Source organism: Mesoplodon mirus (assembly GCF_964341445.2).
Source record: "Mesoplodon mirus genome assembly, chromosome: 5".
NCBI classification, from domain to species: domain Eukaryota; kingdom Metazoa; phylum Chordata; class Mammalia; order Artiodactyla; family Ziphiidae; genus Mesoplodon; species Mesoplodon mirus.
The window spans coordinates 117,766,456-117,781,703 of NC_138980.1; the positions used below are offsets into that span (position 1 = coordinate 117,766,456).

Sequence of the window (15,248 nt, forward strand, 5' to 3'; positions counted from 1 at the left end):
GTATCACATTCAGCTTATTAATTCCCACAATATTTCACCCACAGTGCCAGCTTCAGAGTGACCCTTGAGGTAGGTTTGTTGACCAAATGTGTGACCAATGCCCTTATTTCCTATTCAGAAATACACTTTGAAGAGAAGTGTCAACAATCTCTTTAAACATGGGTGAGTGGGCCAACTAACACCTGAAATACATTTAATATTTACTGTGACTCAATAATATCTGATGTTTGTCAATATCTAGAGTGTTGGATCTTATAACAAAACCAGAGGGGAAGATGTAATCCTGACCAGGAATGGGTCTTTTGCATCCTGATCTCCTGTCCAAGGCAGATACTCAAAAGTCTAACTCTGTGCCATACTTCATCCTCACAAAAGTGGCTTTTTTTCGAGGGAGGGGAGGAAACAGTTCTTCATCTATATAACAAGTATACTCATCACTTGCTCAAGTAAGACTGTCACTAAGACAAGGCTAGGGAAGGAGCCAGTGCATTAAAAGTGCAAGGGAGAGATCAGTCATGTTTTAAATATATTTGCAAAAATATGTTTAAATAAGTTGCCAACATTTAAAAATTGGACAGTTCACACTAAGTCCCAGATCTCTGACTTTTTTTGGGAAATCAGACCTAGCAGCTCAAGGTCCATATTCTAGCTGGCCAATCATTAGCACTAAGCAAGCAGCAGCCTCTGGCCTTGGCTCCGTGCACTCAAGCTTAGCACTGGCCCCTCTTGGCCTCTCATACATTTCCACTCCATGCCTGTTCCTTGTAGTCACCAGAGTTTGCAACTCAAATACACCAAGTTCTGACCTCAGAACTATATTTCCATTGCCTCTTCCTTAGAGCCCATGGATGTCATTCTATTTCTGTAATTTTTATAAGACTGTGTTCATGGTCATGGTTGTTAAAGCACACCATTTGCCTTCTTTGATTTTACTAACTGAGAAACTTTCTGGAGCTTCTTTGTTTTGAGCACCACTCCGACCCCCATCTCTATTCTTCTGCTCTTCTGTGTGTGGGTCTTGTAAGCATTATTTGTTAGTGATAACGAGTCTGTCTGCACAGAAAGACCTGGGAGATATGACAGCCAGTGCCTATATTTAGTCTTCTATTCCAGTGAAGTCAATGAGAAGAGGAAAAAGTCATTCAACAATCAAGTCACAGCTGACTGAAGCTGTTTAATTGCCTGGGAGACACAAGAGACAAGGTCAACAGGATTCCTATCCATAAGAGGTGTCTGCAGAGGGGATAATGGTCAGGCCGGTTATGGGCTGCCTCAGAGAAAGAGAGAGCCAAGGTTCTAGTAAACAGATATTTAGTATTCTCCCTTGATCTTGGGGAAGCTCCACTGAGCAAAGGGTGACTTAAGGATGCAGACACAGTGGTTTGTCTTCCAGTTTTTGAATTAGTTACCCTAGACAACCAATTGTCCAGGATACCTCAGCCACAAAGTAGATGTAAAGAGCATTGTCTATCATGTTGCTACGGAGTGCTTTCTCAAAGGAGGAAACGCTGTAATGCAGAGAGAGATATCATGGTTTAAACATGAAGTGTCATGAATTTGCTTCACAGGAATAATGGCATCGTGTGAATATACCGCTAACATGTGACTGGATTCCTGCACCTGGACTTGGCTAAGCTTTTTCATGTCATTGCTCCTTAGCATTGCTCTGTTCTCTGCCTGGAGAACCTGTTCCTCCTTGATCTACAACACACTGCACTCTCCATTCCCGTTCTCATGCTCTATTTACATCATAGCACATCTCCCCATTGTATATGTATATTTGGGAATTGCCTTTCTCTGCCCTCCATAATATAAGCTCCAGGAATGTAGCTTTTGATGTCTTGTTCACTGCTGTATCCACAATGCCCAGGACACCCAGTAAATATTTGTTGAATGAATGAATATGCCCATTTTGTACATAATTGGGTGCATATTTTACACTATGTGGTACATTACTTTCTTCACTTAAAACACAGTTTATCTTCGAGAATATTCTGAATCAGCTAATACAGTTTGTCTGTGTCATTTTTAACAGCTGCATAGTTTTCCCCTAGATAAATGTAGCATCTTTTATTTTACCAGTTCCTGTGATGAGCCTTTAAGGTGTTTCCAAATTTTTGCTATGAACTAATACTGCAAAGGGCATCCTTGGCCATTTGTTTTGGGTGGCATTCATACCAATGTCTATATGACAATATCTAGAAGAGGAATTGCTGGGTCAAAAGGTATATGTATTTAAAAAATTTTTTGATAGCTATTACCAAATCACTTTCTAACAAAGATGAACCTATTTACATATATGAGAGATCCAGTTTCCCTGCAACTTGACCAACACAAACTTTCATTGAACTTTTTTTATCTTTACAGCTCTGACTGATGAAAAAATGGTACAGAATATCATTGTTGTTTTAATTACTATTTCTTTAACTATGAATGAAACTGAGCAATTTTTCAGATGATTTTAAAACATTTATTTTTCTCTTTCTGTTAGCAGCCTGCATAAAACATTTGATAATTTTTCTTTTTGATAGATTGTGGTTTAGTTTTTGTAAAAGGTCCTGGCATATCAAAATAGTTGTTAGCTCTTTGTCTCTCATATGTTGCTAATATTTTCCAGATGTGTTATTTGTTTTCATGTAAATAATTTAATTGTTATTGGTCAGATTTATTAATCTTTTCTAGTATGGCTTCTGGGTTTTACATTTTCCTTAGCACGGGTTTCACCTTTTCCTTAGCATAGGTTTCCTTACTCCTAGCTTATTATTTTAAAAATCTTATAATTTCCTCTAGTTATTTTTTTAAATGTCATTACCTACATTTCATATTAGATCTATCCTAACTTTATTTTGGGATAAGAAATGAGGTAAAGATTGACTTGTATTTTGAGTGAACCAATCCACTGTGCCCAATCCATTCACTGAATAATTCTTCATTTCCACTGAATTTCCATGTTCGTTTGAGCCTGTTTCTGGACTCTGTCTTCTGTTCAATGAAACTAGACAATTCTTTTTCTATTTAAATTGAAGTATAGTGGATTTTAAATGTTGTGTCAGTTTCAGGTGAACAGCAGTGATTCAGATATATAGATATACACATATATATATTCTTCTTTCAGATTCTTTTCCATTACAGGTTATTACAAGGTATTGAATATAGTTCCTTGTGCTATACAGTAGGTCCTTGTTGTTCATCTATTTTATATATTGTTGTGTGTATCTGTTAATCCCAAATTCCTAATTTATCCCTTTCCCCTTTTCCCCTTTGGTGACTCTAAATTTGTTTTCTATGTCTGTGAGTCTATTTCTGTTTTGTAAATAAGTTCATTTGTATTGTTTTTTTTTTTAGATTCCACATACAAGTGTGAAACTAGACAATTCTTAAAACAGTATGTCCCTCTCTAACACATTTTGTAGGTTTAGTAGGAAATACATGATTTGGGTAATGCTGTTATTATTAAGATCATAGAATTAGATCAATATGAGCCCCAGGGATATATCTTAACACCATTTATTTGTGGAGTTCTCATTTATCAAAGCCCTTTCACAGGTATTCACCCTTTTGATGTTTATAACTGCATGTCCATTTAATAGATTTTTGACACCAAATGTCTAAAAGTTGTGTCTAACCTGGTTTCCTCAATGAGGAAATGCAACTCAAGCTTTCTGATTCTAAGCCTAGTGCTCCTTCCACTACACCACAGGTAATACCAACTCAGTAATTTAATAATAAAAACATTATAACATATATTATATATGTGTTTATCATAAACTATGTAATCTCATGTTTACAGACATAAACACCTCTTAAAATTCTTAAGAAGAATGAGGTAGGATGTACACAGAAAAAGAAAGGATGTATACAGAGAAAAAGGTAAATTTAAATGTGGAACTGCATTTACACCCTTTTAAAGATGATAGATCTATCCAGAGGCATTTCAGGCAAACACAACAAACAAACACATTACATAAAGATGCTTTGCACTGACCACTGAAATAGAACCACCTCTGGCACATTCAGTGATAAGAACATGGCAGTCAAGTACCCTGGAGAACATATACATAATATAAATGTATAAATGTATATATAAGTAATTAACCACATTTAAGCTACCAGAGGAAACTGGCAAACGTTCACTAACTGAAGTGGGGCTTGGCCAAGACATTTATCTCTACTTCTCCTTGTTCTGATTCCAAATCAGAGAGAGTACGGGCCTTGTGTTTTCTGGTAAGGTACAGACCTATGCAACAATCAGCATGTTTTCTCATACCAGAGCCAGTAACCCCCAACAATGAGTATTTGTGAGTCCTAACTGGTTTCTCTAGGTGGGTGGTGGAATAATGGCCTACTACAGTCATTCATTCTCTTCCTCAAAAGAACCATGGGTCTGGAGAAGTTCTGTTCAGTCACAGGGCAATATCCCATTTTAAATACAGTATCTAGTGATGTTTGTCCATGAATAAAGTCAACAAAAATGTTTGAATCCCACTAGGCAAAAAGAACTTAGTTATATGGCTGTTGGATGACAGTGTTGGTTGATCTTTGTGCTCTCAAAGGCTCTGATGTTCAATTACTGACCAATCATTAACCACAAAGTATTTAAGAGTAATAATGTGAGGAAAGAAAGAACAATGACTATATCTTTAACATTAATCATATTCAGCCTTAACTTAACTTTTTAGGTCCTTTCCAAACAATTTACAAGGGTGCAGATATAGGTATCTTAGGATAGCACAGGTATTTCCTTCCAGTTTGTAGGCACAGGGAAAAAGAAGAAACCTATGCTTGTAAACATATATAAATCTAGGGGGATTCTTTTCGAACTTTAAATTTGAATTAAAGTTAAAATTAAATTCTTTTTAAACTTTAAATTAAAAGCAGGAAATACAATTTAGGGCTAACTTTATATTTCTTTTTTTTTATCTACTAAGGAAAACAAAGCGAAACTTTGAATCTTACACAAATCTTTAGCAATTGTCTTGAATCTCCTCCCTCTTCCCACCACCCACTAGATGAAGGACCGTGGACTTTCTGCTGGAGCAAGTAATTGCTCAGCCACTTTGGAATCCATGGAACCCTTTGCAGTTTAGTTGGGACAGGCACATACAATTGTAAAATCTTCCTTTTTTCACATAGAACGCAGAACCAGAAGTCAGCCTCTGAGACCTTCTGCTTGATATGCCCTCACATCCCAAGTTACATATTCTCCAAACTGGAACAGATTTTATCTCAGAAAACTAGTTGTTGCTTACTTTGACGCCTTCCTATTTTTATATTAGAATCAAAACATCCCATTTTAGGTCTTTAGAGGAATATTTTCACTGTAGGGTTGGCACAATTGCCAAGCAGTATTTAAAAGAATTTAGGTCACAGCTTTTAGGAGTCAAAAAGGAAGGGAAAGGGGATCAATTAGATGTCAGAATTGGAGATGGAATAGATCATTAAAACTCTGTTCTTCCAAGATAAAGCGAAGAAGTAGGAGGGTCTAAAATGTAGCACTAAGTGGCGGCATCAACTCTGAGCCGCATTCCCCCAAGTCACTAGCTCAGTCATTTCATAAATATGAGCTGAGCTCCCACTATGGGCCGGGCCCGAGCTAAAATAAAGTTCCTGATGCAAAGGGACCAGGGTTACACTCACAGCCCGTAAGGTTTGCGGTCATGGAATCTATCAGTCCTGTCAATGGCAATTGTTTGCCATGCTAGACGAACTCTTTAGGACGTATGGAAGGTGATTATCCTGTAATTGACTAAAAGTGATCTTTAAAGTCAATATATGGATCACAGGATAAACTCGTCTCATATTTCTGCCAAAAATGTTTGCTTGGAGTAAATCCTTACTTCTTTTCTGCCGCAAGGGGAAAACTCCTCCTACCACTCCCAAGAAGCAAGGCAAAAAAAAATTCAAATTTTTTTTATTTAATAAGAGTGTTTAGCGCCGTCAGGATAGAAGTCTGGTCGGCTCCAGCAGCCTCCCGGAGCCTAAGCGCTGGGTGCGCCGCCGCTCCGCTCTCCCCGCCCAGCGGCTCAGCTCTCCCCGCCCCGCCCCTGTCCCGTGGAAGGACTAAAGCCACGCCCCCACTGGCCTCTGGGCGGGGACCCAGGCGGCGCCCCGCCAGCCTCTGCGCTGAGCGACTGCCGATCCCGCAGTGCAGCTGTCTCCGAGCCCAAGAAGTCACACCCGTCTCGGGCTGGGAGCTGAAGCCCCAGCCCACGTGGCGGCGGCTGGTGAGCCCCGGCGCTGCGGGAAGCGCCCGGTGTGGTTCTTCCCTTCGCGCGGGCTGAGTGGAGAGATGCCCCCAGCCTCAGCCTCTCTAAGGGGCTAGTTCCTCCGCCTTCCCTCCCAGCACGCCGCTTCAGTAGGGTTTATTATCGCTTTGGGGATTTAAACAATGGCTTAAAAGGAGACGCGAAATTTAGTCCAAAACCTTGAAAGGAACCCGGCCGGTCCGCTCCCGGCTGTTTGCGTGCATGTGCCCCGTCTCTGTTCCTTTCTTCTTCCCTTTCTCCCCACCGTCCCTTTCCTTCCCTTCTCTCCTTTTTCCTCCCGGCTCCCTCCTCCCAAATTTCCACGTTCGGCGAGTGTTGTGAAATTGAGGAAATTTAAACGTTGGATTAGGGTCCCTTCTTAGGCAATGGTCTGGGGCGGGGCTCTAGCTTCGGGTTCGAGTGGTCGTGGGCCTTAATAAAATTTCCAAAAGTAAGGCATTCTGTATGATCTTTCTTAAAGTGACGTCCAAGGTTGAGCGCCAAGCCCCCCGAAACCTGGATCCTCCCTTGGCCACGTGCGTTAGTCCACCAAACTGCAGGCTTGGTCCAGAGTGCCGCGCATGTCCCAGCAGACTCGGGAGAAGGCGCTTCGGCCCTTAAAGACAAGTCTCCTTCCTGGGCCCTCCAAACCCCTAGATTTACGTCGCAGATTCCGAAGTAGAAAACTAACAACTAAAGGGGAAGCTAGGGTGCTCCATCCTTGAATACATGGCTGTGAAAGCGGCTCATTTGGTTTGGGGTGGCGGGGGGCTCGTTGTCCTCCACGTGTGCTTCATTTCTCCATCAGGGGGCGCCCACACCCACCAAGAAACTCCCTATTCCTAGACATCTGGGTTCTGCAAGCTCGAAGCACTGCAAGTGGGGGTAGATCCGAAGGAGCGCACCGCCTCCCTCGCTCCTCCCTCCTTGCCAGCCTCCGCGGACAGAGGAGGCAGGGATTTCACACTAGCCATTCATTTGTCAGCCGTGGGGGGAGGGGACACAGGAGCGAAAGAGACCAAGCAGAGGCTGGAAGAGGGGAAGAGAGGCAGAGAAGATGGAGACAGAGAGGGAGAGACAAAGATGAGAAACGGGACACAGATAGCGAGACTATCCTTCCGCCTGTGGGTGTGCGCACCGCGGGACAGCTCTCCAGGCGCCGCGTAGATTTCTCCTCCCTCCCGTAGCATCTCCCGGGGACTTGCAGGAGGACTTGCTACGGCGCAGCTGGATCCGAGAGCAAATAGTTTAAGCTATGACACTAGTTTTCTACCTCGCTCTACACTGCCTAACCCACTGACTGCTCCACGCCCAGTGACACAGCCAGTGAGCCTGGACAACCCTGATGCCCCCCAGCCCTCACGCACCAGGGGTGTAGACCGGCGGCGCCCACGCCTCCGCAGGGCGGTGGGGCGCTCCAGCCGAGGGCGTCCCCCGGAGCTGCCGCCACTCGCTCTCCGCCGCCGCAAGACCCGCCAGTAAAGTTGCTCAACTAGGGCCGCGGGCTGGGAGGGGGTGGGGAAATGGAAGGAAAAGGAGGGCTGCAGTAGTCCGGGCGAGAGGGCTGGTCCTAGAGGCCCCAGATTCGGGTCCCCGCGCCACCTTTGTCTGAAGAGCGATCTGAGCGCTGGTTTGCTCGTTGAGACCAGAGCAAAAGCCTCCACTTCGCTCCTCAGGGCGAGATAAAATTCTTGCACATCCCTACTGGTTCGGGGCAAGCTTTTCCCGCCCTGGCGCCTTGCAGACCTCCGCGGCGCTCCAAACACCCCACCCCCATTCCCTGCTCCCTCCCGGCCGGCTCCGGCGCACCGCGCGTAGGACAAAAGAACCCAGGGGCACCGGAGAGAGCCTTGACAGCCCCCGCGTTGCCGAAGAGACGCGGACCGGGGACCCTGCACCTCCCCGACCGGACCTCCTCCCAGACCGCCCGCGGGCTGAGGGGGTCACGTCCGCGCAGGTCCCGGATCGCCCTGTCAGAAGCTGCTTGGGAACAGCTTTCCAGGAACGCCGGGCACTGACCACACATCAGGGACCGGGAACCAGGTGGCCTGCACCAAGGCGGCTTCGGGGACTTGTATGTAGGCAAGTCTCGGTGGTCCCCATTCAAACTTTTGCCTCGAGCAGGTTAAAAAAAAAAAAAAAAAAGGGATCAAGGTGCCACGGGTCCCTCCTCTCCAGCTCAAGACCCCACGACGTTTCTAGGGGTTCTCTGCATTCCCTTCCCTCCCTTCCCCCAATTCCATTTGTCCTTCTACTCCCACCCCACCCCGGGCTTCTTTTGTCTGGATCTTTTTCAGCACCAAGGTCCCTCTGTATTCTTCTCTCCAAACATCCTTCTGAAAGTTACCTGCATTTTTTACAGTGCACATATTTTCTTAATTTCTCAGAGCTAGTTCTCTTAGCCTTAATTAAAAGCCTTCTACCAATTACAACGTACTTCTTTTTTCTAAACTCGATTTTTTTCCTATAAGTTTTTCTTTTTCTTTTCTTTTTTTTTTTTTAAGGGGGAACAAAAGAAACGTGATTACCTTGAAAGGCGGCTTTACTGCAGTTGAGGGGAAAAATTCACCTCAGCGCTGCGCGAATTGGGCTCGGCGTTGCCGGGGCGGGTCACATAGGAAGCGCGGTGGCCTGGGGAAGGGTGCGGGATGGTACTGGAGGATGCGGGAGGATGCGGGGCTGACCGCAGAGCCCGGTCCCAGCGCCTGTCCACAGCACCTAATGTTCGCGGCTGTTGCGCCCGCCCGCCTGGAGTTCCTCCCCAGAAAGGCTCGGGGCAGCTCGCCTGCAAGTTCAAATGCGGGTTGTGACACCCATCATCATTATATCACAGTACCGTCAGCACCGAGGAGGAGACTCAGCGAGGAGGAGGAGGAGGAAGAGGAGGAGGGTTCATTCACAGGCTCCTCAAGCACTCCGCAGCTTCAGCCACTCCTAAAAGCCCAGGCTTGGAAAGCAGGCAAAGGAGCGGAAAGGCAGCTCCCCGCGCTTGCGGTAGGGACCGCCTGCCTCCCTCCCCAGGCACTCCCACCTCTCGGCGTTTCTTCCTGACAAGAAGTACCAATCGGCTTGGGGACAGCAGCGCTCCCCATTCAGCGACTCACTAAGTAACATCGCGCTGTGCGCAAGGAAACCACTGCCTTCCCACCCCTCCCCACCTCCGCTTCCCCGCCCCCCGTGCTGCTAGTTCTGGGTTAGGGGAAAGGAGCCCCCAGGCTCCTGTGGGGCAGGCCAGCACTAGACAACTGAGTACCGTCAGTGCTTCTTGGGAGCAAATGAAACTCTGTAAAATCAGCAAAGAACTTGGTTACAGTGTGTTTACGCGGCCACCGAGCCTGCCTGTCCCATCTGAGGGAAGTGTCAGGCTCCTGGCTTCTGCCAACCTGAAAGAGACACTGAGAAAACGAGATCCTTCTGAGACCTAGAGGGAAAGTGTAAGGATTCCCCATTGCTTTCCCCGGGAGCTGCCCAACGGGGAACCCAACGTCATTGCGCAATCTACAAAGACCCCGGTAATAATGGGCTGGACAGGAAATTCCCCGAAGCAAATCCCTTGTCGGATTCAAACAGATCCTCTTCCCCTGCCACAAACCTACAGAAGTCTAGATTCAGCTTTCTTCTTTCTTTCTTTCCCTCAGTGTTTCAAAGTGCCCCTCATGGTAGAACATTTAGCAATTTTTCTGAGTAACAGAGGTTCCTTGGATATATCAATCACCATCCTTGTGGTCAGGAAACGGGACCATAATCTTTCATGAGTTTATGTGATTTTTATATCTAGCCGGGTCCACCCGACTATGTAAACAGCATCAACACATGGAAGAGTCCCCTGCATTGTGTTACAAAAGACTTCCAATAGGACCTGACAGAGCAAGGGTCAACCAGTTGACACAAAGGATTTCTGCCCCTTAGAAAAGAGGGACTTTGTATCTTACTTTTCTTTGAAGTCAAGTATTGAGTTTATATAATGGAAACAAAATAAATCCAAGGTGCACATCAGTTTAACACTGGGGATACTGGAGTGGAGAGCAAACTTTTCTTTCTACACAAATATGGAAGTATTCCAAATATGGAAAATGAGATAATTCTTCTCTCTGAAGTCCCTACTTATAAAATTATATCAAACACAACACCTCACAGAGTGATAATTAAAGGAGAAAGTCCATTTTCACTCTGAATTTCTTTGAGTAGGTTGGCTTAAGCTCATACTTTAAAACTTGTAGCAGCCTAGACTCTTGTTGTAATGTTTCTTTTGAAAGTTGTATGTGTTCTGCATGATCATAGATTTTAATTAATAAACAGGTACAAGATTTGTTAGGAGAACTTCAGTCCTCAGAATGTGCATTATTTATTTATCTGTCTATCTATCTATCTATCTATGAGCTCACTACAGTGAACGATGTAACTATTAATTCTAGGATTTGGAAATCAACTTATTTGTTTTTACAATGATTTATTTATTCTTAGTACAGTTATTGTACGACCATTTCCAACATTGAGATTCTAGTCCATTAAAATATATTTAGAATAACAGAGCCATAGAACAGAATTGGAGTTCAACCTTTACATTTAACAGATAAGCAAACTAAGGCCCAGAAAGTGACTTTCCTAAAATCACACGATTAATAGCAAAGCTGTTACTAGCACACAACTCTTGACTCCTGGCCCAGTGGTCTTTTCAGTGCTCCTCATAGCATCTTTATGACCAAGATGAGCTCACTCAGAAACGGAGAAAAATGAAATAAAAGAGTCTTTTTTGAAGTTTATACCCAGGCATTAGGTTAGATCATTCTCTGAAACACTTCAAGGTATATATTATTATTCTCATTTTTAAATTTGAGTGAACCTAGTTGAGTTCCAAAGAATTTAAGTGTCCTGCCCATGGCCACTTTTTAAGTGGTAGATCTGCCAATCTGAAAAGCTTATTATCTCTCCATTACCCTGTTCTCCCTTCATAATATAGTTAAGTAAAACTTTTCTACAAAGGAGACCTAGAGCAGAAACAAGAAACTAATAGCAGATTAATATCCATTTTCAAGCAAATGTTAATGGTTAACATTCACTACAAATAATACCATCTGTACATAATGGAACATGATTAAAATTATGGGTCAGCTACTCCTTACATACTGAGATATTTTCCTTTATCTTGCCAAATGTGTTCCTCCAGCCCTCCAACGTTTTGGTTCCTTGTAATGTCCATAGACATTACAACTCTTGATTGAGTAGTTCTACAGGGCAAAGGCACTTTCTCAGGCAGACATAACTAGTCAGAACTTGGACAAAGTTGAAAAGCTTTAAACTGCATGCCTTTTCTTTACCTTGGCTTGTAACATTATTATTTAGAAAATTAAATGCTTCTTCAAGCTGTCAAATAACCAGAATGAAATGACACCCCTGAATATCTGCTTTCTTTCTCTAAGGCAGAATTCACCCTCTAGCTATTTACGATAGAGAAAGAATAAAAAGGAAAGCATACCTGGTACATCCAGGATAGAGTCTACAGCTGTATTATTTATATGTAACTCTCCTTGAGGACATCTTTATCTCTCTTTCTTTGTTTTTTCTTTCCTTCCCTTCCCTTTCTTTCCTTTCCTTTCCTTTCTTCCCTTTTCCTTTTCCTTCCTTCCTTCTTTCCTTCCTTCCTTCCTTTCTCTCTTTCTTTAATCAAGAAAAAGAGAATGAGAGAAAGTTATTTCTTATTCTCCTATGTCTGAAAAATCATCAAAAGTCCTTGAATGAGAAAATATATATTTGCAGCTTTTATAACTAAAATTATATTTGCCCAATACACTTGTCTGAATTAAACAGTAATTAAAATATCATTCTGTGCATCCCCCTTTAAATCATGTCCTTGTACTGGGAATGTTCTGTATGTATACTCCATGGTCCCAGGTGAAGATAAAACAAGCTCTTCATTCCCAGTGCTGGTGTCTACAAGAAACCAGAAGCCAGAAGCTACATGCCTTGCTTCATTGCCTTGATCTTGTCTTTAGGAACTTGGCTGAGGTCAGAGGGCAGACAGCCAAAGACTTAGAGAAGAAAGGTGTAGATGTCAGGTGGGTCTCCAGAGAATTTCATTATCTTTATCTAAACCTCCTTCTGAGGTCCTTTAGGATCACATTTCAGTCTTCTCCTTTTTTATTGATCAGGTGAAGTGTTCTTAGACATCGTATTATCTGTTGCTGCACTAGGAATGACAAGGTTCCAGTCCCATCCACACTCCAAAAACAGAGTTCACATTTCAAGTCCCTGATCTGGCTGATCCTAGGCACAATGAAGCAAATATCCTCTCTGGGTGGTGAAAGAATGTGAAAGATTAAAAATGTGAAATACCCTAGAAAAAGGAAGTCAACCCTCTAAGATTGCTTTAAAAAAAAAAATTACAGATTAGGGAAAGACATTTTACCCAACACTTCAAATCTTCTTTGGTTTCTAGGAAATGCAGAACTATTCAATAATATAAGGTTTTTGTTGCTTTCTTTAAAAAATAAAAGAAACCCTACAAAAGGCAAAGTGATGGTGACAAGCTCATTACACTTTAGCCTGAAGTATATAAATTACTCAGAGAAATTAAATACAGACAAATATCCTTAGAAAGCCATGAAGAATGTGATTTTTCCCCCCAGAAATCAGATACCAAGCCTTTGCTCCCCAACCTCCAAATCAAAATGTTACAGTAAAATGTTTCTTTCAATAAAAGGGCTCTTTTTTTTTTTTTTTTTTTTTTGCTGTAAATGTCCTGTTCATGGTTGGGTAGATTTCTCCAGAACTTAACTGGAAGACCATCTACATCATGACAGAACTATGCAAGCCAAAGCCAAGTTCCAACATGGAGTGATGGGAAACGCTGGGCTGCCGAGAGGAGATGACTTCATTGGGGAGAAGGGAGGCTCTCTGAGTAGGTCCACGCTGCAGCCAAATGGCTCAGCACATCTGCACTTGCCCTGGGGAGGCTGCCTGGAGGAGAGTATCAAAAATGCCATCGTTTTTGTAAAGGAAAAGATCAAGGCATAAATAAAGCAGCCCAACTAAATTGAATCAAAGATAGCAACCTTACTCCTCTCCTTAGTCACTTTCTCAATCTCTTTTCTTTTCCTCCTACAGACTGACAAGTATAAGGGTTTTTATTTTTAATTTATTTTTATAAAGCATCTGTCTGATTGAACCAAGGCAAACCGAAAAATCTTGTTTCTGAACACAAGGAAGCGGTAGAGATCTTAGAATCTATGCGGCAGGGCAGAGAGCAACGCAGAGGTTTTCTTAAGAGGCAAAACTTTAGCAGTTGCTGTGTACTTTCAGTGAGTACCAGGCTCCATGTATTTAATTAGAAGACAATGGGACCCAGAGGACAAGAAGCTTAATGAAAGCACCATGGTTGGGGCAAAAAGCCAACATAGCATCATTACTGTCTCCTGTGAGCAAAGGTGGAAGTAAGACAGAAAACAAAGGACGTTCTGCAGAGTGAGAAGAATGTTTGGAGAACTCTAGTACAGGTATCAGAACAGGGAGTAGAAGTAACAGCAGTTATTATTTTTATTCTATCAGTAAAAAGAATTGAAGGACGAGATGAATGTCAGGGACTTTAGGCTCTTGTCACAAAATATGAGTGACCACATTTTAACCCTGTGATACAAATGAGATTAAATATTTGCTATAACTCATCAAGAAAAAAAGAAGAGAAGAACATCTATAGACTCAGCAAATACTTGTCACAAACAGACTGCTCTCAATTTCGTTTCTATTTTCTTTGTTCAAGTCCACAAACATTTACTGAGCACCTTCTATGTGCACTGTTTTAGACCTTAGGTATGCAGGAATAATTCAAAAGGTAAGAAATGCTTCCCATCCTAAAGAAGTTTATAATTTCTATAGAAAAAATTAATTTATTAGAGTAGTCAAGCTTATGACCTACATAATGACAAATGAACGTAGAGGGGGAAAAGGTATTTGTGTGGGTGTGTCCTTTGGCTGGTTCACTCAGCCATCATTTAAAAACATGCCACTGACTACAAATGGATCAGGGAAGAATGGTAGCCCAACAAATCTATTTCCTTTACTAGAAAATCTCTTCACACACACATTCTACTGACATTGAATCCTGGGTATTAATCTAGTTATAGATGAAGAAACTGTGTTTCTTACTTTCCCATAATAAAAACAGTTGGCTAGATATGTACTCAGAATTCATTTTAAGTTTCTGAAAGTCTTCCAGAGTTGATAAAAAAAATCAAAGTTAAAAGACGGATGATCAAGTGGGGTTTATCCCAGGAATACAAGGATTCTTCAATAATCACAAATCAATCAATGTGATAAACCATATTAACAAATTGAAGGAGAAAAACCATATGATCATCTCAATAGATGCAGAAAAAGCTTTTGACAAAATTCAACACCCACTTATGATAAAAAACCCTGCAGAAAGTAGGCATAGAGGGAACTTACCTCAACATGACAAAGGCCATATATGACAAACCCACAGCTAACATCATCCTCAATGGTGAAAAACTGAAAGCATTTCCTCTAAGATCAGGAACAAGACACGGTTGTCCACTCTCACCACTATTATTCAACATAGTTTTGGAAGTTTTAGCCACAGCAATCAGAGAAGAAAAGGAAATAAAAGGAATCCAAATCAGAAAAGAAGAAGTAAAGCTGTCACTGTTTGCAGATGACATGATACTATACATAGAGAATCCTAAAGACTCTACCAGAAAACTACTAGAGTTAATCAATGATTTTGGTAAAGTAGCAGGATACAAAATTAGTGCACAGAAATCTCTTGCATTCCTACAGACTAATGATGAAAAATCTGAAAGAGAAATTAAGGAAACACTCCCATTTACCACCACAACAAAAAGAATAAAATATATAGGAATAAACCTACCTAAGGAGACAAAAGACCTGTATGCAGAAAACTACAAGACACTGATGAAAGAAATTAAAGATGATACAAATAGATGGAGAGATATACCATGTTCTTGGATTGGAGGAATCAACATTGTG

General features: G+C 42.3%; 2 protein-coding genes across 8 annotated transcripts in view; both read right to left on the reverse strand.

Annotated features, from left to right (window-relative positions):
- VCAN (versican) overlaps positions 1–9,351 on the reverse strand; it is a 114,710-nt gene extending 105,359 nt beyond the window's left edge. The window contains exon 1 of one of the 3 annotated variants that reach the window (XM_082620306.1): positions 8,774–9,351. The gene's annotated coding sequence lies outside the window, so the exon portion shown is untranslated. Of the gene's footprint in view, positions 1–7,612; positions 7,725–8,773 lie in introns of those variants that run through there. The other 2 variants (XM_082620308.1, XM_082620307.1) reach the window with 2 other exon arrangements.
- A 1,379-nt stretch (positions 9,352–10,730) lies between these two features.
- Positions 10,731–15,248, reverse strand: part of XRCC4 (X-ray repair cross complementing 4) — a 361,931-nt gene continuing 357,413 nt past the window's right edge. For all 5 annotated transcript variants that reach the window (XM_082624078.1, XM_082624077.1, XM_082624079.1 and 2 more), the window contains exon 8: positions 10,731–13,202. In XM_082624078.1, coding sequence (XP_082480204.1) covers positions 13,037–13,202 — 166 coding nt within the window. In that variant the 3' untranslated portion in view covers positions 10,731–13,036. The remainder of the gene's footprint in view (positions 13,203–15,248) is intronic.